Consider the following 5,959-nt stretch of genomic DNA (forward strand, 5'->3'; position numbering starts at 1 on the left):
GTATGGAAAAAAAAAAAAAGTCAAAGTATAGTATGACAAAAAAAAAAAGTCAAAGTATAGTATGGAAAAAAAAAAAAGTCAAAGTATAGTATGGAAAAAAAAAAAAAAGTCAAAGTATAGTATTGAAAAAAAAAAAGTCAAAGTATAGTATGGAAAAAAAAAATAAAAAGTCAAAGTATAGTATGACAAAAAAATAAAAAGTCAAAGTATAGTATGGAAAAAAAAAAAGTCAAAGTATAGTATGAAAAAAAAAAAAAGTCAAAGTATAGTATGGAAAAAAAAAAAGTCAAAGTATAGTATGAAAAAAAAAAAAGTCAAAGTATAGTATGGAAAAAAAAAAAAAGTCAAAGTATATAGTATGAAAAAAAAAAAAAGTCAAAGTATAGTATGGAAAAAAAAAATAAAAAGTCAAAGTATAGTATGGAAAAAAAAAATAAAAAGTCAAAGTATAGTATGGAAAAAAAAAGTCAAAGTATAGTATGGAAAAAAAAAAAAAGTCAAAGTGTAGTATGAAAAAAAAAAAAGTCAAAGTATAGTATGGAAAAAAAAAAAAGTTAAAGTATAGTATGGAAAAAAAAAAAAAAGTCAAAGTATAGTATGACAAAAAAAAAAGTCAAAGTATAGTATGGAAAAAAAAAAAAGTCAAAGTATAGTATGGAAAAAAAAAAGTCAAAGTATAGTATTGAAAAAAAAAAAAAAGTCAAAGTATAGTATGAAAAAAAAAAAATTCAAAGTATAGTATGGGAAAAAAAAATAAAAAGTCAAAGTATAGTATGGAAAAAAAAAAAAGTCAAAGTATAGTATGAAAAAAAAAAAAAGTCAAAGTATAGTATGACAAAAAAAAAAAAAGTCAAAGTATAGTATGACAAAAAAAAAAGTCAAAGTATAGTATGGAAAAAAAAAAAAAAAGTCAAAGTATAGTATGACAAAAAAAAAAAAAGTCAAAGTATAGTATGGAAAAAAAAAAAAAAGTCAAAGTGTAGTATGGAAAAAAAAAAAGTCAAAGTATAGTATGGAAAAAAAAAAAAAGTCAAAGTATAGTATGACAAAAAAAAAAAAAGTCAAAGTATAGTATGAAAAAAAAAAAAAAAGTCAAAGTATAGTATGGAAAAAAAAATAAAAAGTCAAAGTATAGTATGACAAAAAAAAAAAAAGTCAAAGTATAGTATGGCAAAAAATATATAAAAAGTCAAAGTATAGTATGGCAAAAAAATATATAAAAAGTCAAAGTATAGTATGGCAAAAACAAGAAATGTAAAACGTCAAAGTATAGTATGGTATAAAAAATATAAAAAGTCAAAGTAGTATGACATAACCACATGACCACAACACAAAGTCAGATGCGTTGCAAAGGCCAATCAATTACATGCGAGGACACATTCCTGGTAGATGACTTTGTAACGTGAACGTTACGTTAATTGCTGCTGTGATAACTTTCCAAAGTTCCCAAAGTGGGATTTCAAGCAAATGCTTTACCAGGAGGAAATCCTGCAGCATGTGCACCAGCACTGCTCTGTGACCTGTAGTAGTCACAGACGTGCTCCAAGGCCTCCAGTCCGTAGCTCTTCAACACATCAACTTGACAGTGGTGTGAATTACGCCCTGTGTTCTAATTTGTCAAAATGACAGACGACCTTGACATTTTTCCGTCATAGTTTAAAAAGAAAATTGGATTAACACATCCTCTGATCTGGGTTTTCTCTCTACACAGCTGGAAATCGCCCAGAAGCATCCAGACATCTACGCCGTCCCAGTGAAACTGCCAAAACCCAACCTCAACCGTCCTCAGCCAATAGGGTGAGAGCATCACTTTCACAGTAAAAATATCTATTTATCAAGATGTTATTCTTATGAAAGGAAAAGCTAAACTGCTGAGTCACTGCTGTCTCTGTGTGTGTGTGATCAGTTCAAGCTCCAATCCCGATCAGGCCCTCAGACCGCCGTACTCCGAGTCCAGAGGATACGAGGACGATGAGGCGGAGTACCGCAGACAGCTGGCCGACCAGAACAAGAGAGGATACTACAATCCTCAGAGGTACAACGACACTGAGCTGTAGGCTGAGAAACCACGAAGTGACATCATCATCACTGCACAGGGCTGGATTCCTCCCACGTCATCACTACAAGCAGACAGCGTTTGTTGCCTTGGTAACAGCTCATGCAGCTTTACCTTGATGTAAACTCTCTGAACTTTTTGTTTGTAGACAGATTTCTGGAAAGATGTCAACTTCAACACTAATTCCAGTCACTTTTCAATACACACACAATATGCTTACAAAGTTTACTGATGTACCTTTTACACAGACATGATGTTTCAGTGTATATATTCTTTTGATGTGTCTGAAGAGGTTTTATTTGCCCCCATTTACACTAACGTCGCATTCACACCAAGAGCCAAGTGAATTTTCGCCTCGCTTTACTTGCGCGAGTTGGACCGCCGTTGTCATTTGTGATCATTCATGCTAGATGCGCCGCAGTAGGAAAAGGAGCTTGTCTCAATAGATACCAACTTTTCTTTCCACAATTTCCAACATCAACCATGGAAGAAATAACCGCTGTTGCTGCTTTGTACATGTTGTGGAAGATAGATCTGGGATATTTTGTCCCACATGTCAGAAACCAAACGCCGAAGAAGAAAACGCTGTTGTGTCTGGGGATCATAACATCACCCGTAAATATATACGACAGCAACGTTGTTGTTAAAACCGGTCTGTGGTTTATACACATACGTTTATACACAGTGTCGTCCCGTCTCTGTACAGATACGATGTACCATCGTAGCTAACAATATTTCTTTCCTCCATTTCTGATTCAACAACGTCAGTGACGACAGGAGGAAGATATCAACGCTGATGGGCTTTCACAATACAGCGTCATGCCAATTTTTTTTACTCGAGTTGATTTCAACTTCGAGTCACCCGGCACGAGTTTGCGTCCATCCACCTCTTTGCATTGACTTTGTGTGTAATCGCGCCGCGCAAAAAGTTCACTTCACGCTTGGTGTGAATGTACAACTAGCCCCAGTTTGTTTCTCATGCATCACCATTACATTTGAGTCACAGAGCTGAGCAAGATAAATACCCAAGGATTTTTGAAAAGCCTATAAGGTTGTTAAACTACACTTAATTTGTAATTTTGGAGGTACTAGTGCAGTGCCCGTTTAAGGCGTGGCTGGCCAAGTGTGAAGTTGATTGGATGAACTTTTCCCGAGATGTGCGAAAGACACACAGACAGAGAATCCTTGCTTTATAGTTAGATTTCCAGAATCCACAAAGACTCTTCTAACCATCTACAAGAAAACATATATTTGTCGTCTGCACTATGGCCAGCTATCATCGTTAGGTGTTGTTGGATGACCTTTTGGGCTTTTCAAAGATCGCCACGTGTATATTTTTCAGAAAAAACAGACGCCTACCTGTGTTACTGGAACGATATGGCAAAACAGGAGGCTGAAACTGGAGCTAACACCATGCTGCAACCAAACCATAGACATGGTACTGTAGACTGTACAGTATCTAGACCGTTTTACATCCTATTAGCCAGCAGTTTTGTGCTTCTTTTTGTTTGTACCCCACCATGTTCTTACCCTCCACACAGTTAAATAGCTTGAACGCTCAAACAATGTAAACTGTGTCAGTAGGGTTTCACTCTCTGACAGCAGCTGCTCTGATGTCAAATAGGTGTTTGTCTTCCTCTTCTTATTCCTCTCCTGCCTCTACATTCCTGAGTGGATATTTGTGTGTGTGTGTGTGTGTGTGTATACTGTATATACAGTGTGTGCATTCTGGGAAGCGGCATATTATCAAGTGCCTTGTAGCTCTGATTTTAGCTCGGAGAACAACACTATCCACAGGGCTCTTAAACGGGCTTAACAACTGTGAAAACATTTGATATTTTCAGTACGTCTTTGTGTATTATATGTGTCAACAGTGTGTCAACACTGACAAAATACAAGTTGTAGATTTAGTGAAACTGTCTTCCTACTGTTTTATTTTTCCTTTATTGGCCATTTGGTACAGACGCACATTGTCTTCACCAAAGACAAATTCTGGAGATGCTAAGTTGTAACTATGAGATACAGAATGATCTCATAAATACAACATCTGTATCTCCGTCATGTTTTGGTGAATGAAGTCAGCTGGAACAGACGGAGCAGGTAAATGATGTCAAAATGCACGGCATGTTCACATGATGGTGTGAAGAATTGGATTTAAGGGGTGCAGCACAACATAACACTGATGTCTTTCTTAGCTGCTTGCCACCAGAGACAATCACATTGTTATTGCATATATATGTTTTTATATTGAAAATACAGTAAACTCGGTCAAGTCTTTGTAAACGGGAGCATTTGGTGACGACAATCATGTGGGTTAATGTCTGTTAGTTTGTGATTTTTCTCTTTTTTTTTTTTTTTAGTTTGTGATCTCCGTAGTGTTTCAGAACAGACTCTTGGTAAATTCAAATAAATCTCTTTTTTTACATTTTTTCTAATCTGTCTTCTTGGAAGTGTCAGGTTTTTTTGTGTTTTGTTCTTGGAGCAGTTTGGAGAGATTAAAAGCCGAGGTATGCTATTTGAAACCAACTTGATCACGTGTTAAGGTAAGCGTTTATTCCAGTTCTAAATTGTCACACGCATCAAGGTGGGGTGAAAAGTCACAGTGAAGTGTGAGATTTAATAGTTGTTCAGATGGGTAAAGTGATGCACACACTCTCCTCTGGATGGCATTCATGATGTGTTTTGAGAGAGCACAACATGAATGGCCAATCACTCCATGAAATAGGTGGATACTTAAAGGGGAACTACGTCCATTTTCAAAATTCATTCAGTTATTCCTATAGTTCAAGACAGTCCAAAAAATATAAGTAAACATGAACAACTCTCCCAAATCCAAAATAGAGTACCAAAATTTGTGCCAAACTTGTGATGTCATAGTATAAAGCAGGGGTTCTCAAACTTTTTGAGGTCAGGGACCCCTGACGGGAGAATCTTCCAAGGACCCCCTCATAATTGTAACACAGATTAAGCATAATGCTTACTACCATTTGTACTCTTAGATGCCGTAGGAACTATTTGTATTCTAAAACTTTCCAACTTAAATACTTCAGACCTGATTGATAGTGATGATTAGAAACACATTTCAGTTTCAATCATGTTAACACCACTTTGTTTTGCTCTGATCTTCCGGGTGCTTTGTAATCAGATGTCGCTTTAGCTTGGCCGGCTTCATGACTTTGTTTGCTTGTCACCTGAAGACACATGACGCATTTTGGTCTGCCATCGCTGTTCTCAATGAAACCAAACTCGATATAACTGTCATCAGATTTTCTTAATTTAGCTGGTTTGGGTTTAGCGTGACTCAAATATTTCTCCATGCTGCCAGCTATGTAGCTAGCTGGCTAATAAGCCACGCTGAGGAACAGTTCGTTGTGCTCTGAGTGATTCATGACATTGACGTGATGCGTCACAATCACATCAGAGTTTCTATTGGCCAAAAGCTAACGAGGGCGGGAATAATGGACACAGTATGCTTATTTTATTGGCACAAATGGTCCCAATCTGTAGATATGTACTTTTTAATGATACAGCACCCCCTGACAGAGTGCCAGAGACTTACTTCTCTGGTTTCTGGCTTTGAGAGAGAGTAGCTCACGTTCACACATATTGATTTAACTTTCCTCGGCCATGGAAATAACATATTGGAATTCTTAATTTAAGCGGTGTTCCCCTTTAAGTAGCTTGTGTCTAATGTGAATTCGGGTAGACGATAAAATTAATAGTAATCTTTAACATTCTGAAAGTATATTAGAAAGATAACGGCTGGGTTTGAAATGTTTCTTGCGTACCTCGATGCAGTAATTTCTTGTTTTTCTTGAACTGGAGCTTCATTAATTTCTGATTTAACAGCCAACAGCCTTCAGTTCAAACCCTGTTGAATAAAACAAACCAGAATTTACTGAC

The 5,959-nt window shown here is 36.4% G+C and overlaps 1 protein-coding gene across 5 annotated transcripts in view; it reads left to right on the forward strand.

Moving 5' to 3' along the window:
- tjp2a (tight junction protein 2a (zona occludens 2)) overlaps nucleotides 1-4,496 on the forward strand; it is a 42,507-nt gene extending 38,011 nt beyond the window's left edge. For all 5 annotated transcript variants that reach the window (XM_037752254.1, XM_037752256.1, XM_037752255.1 and 2 more), the window contains 2 exons: nucleotides 1,712-1,797; nucleotides 1,907-4,496. In XM_037752254.1, the coding sequence (XP_037608182.1) occupies nucleotides 1,712-1,797; nucleotides 1,907-2,057 (237 nt within the window). In that variant the 3' untranslated portion in view covers nucleotides 2,058-4,496. The remainder of the gene's footprint in view (nucleotides 1-1,711; nucleotides 1,798-1,906) is intronic.
- The last annotated feature ends 1,463 nt before the right edge of the window (nucleotides 4,497-5,959 follow it).

The sequence above is a fragment of the Sebastes umbrosus genome, chromosome 19 (genome assembly GCF_015220745.1).
Source record: "Sebastes umbrosus isolate fSebUmb1 chromosome 19, fSebUmb1.pri, whole genome shotgun sequence".
Classification (NCBI taxonomy): domain Eukaryota; kingdom Metazoa; phylum Chordata; class Actinopteri; order Perciformes; family Sebastidae; genus Sebastes; species Sebastes umbrosus.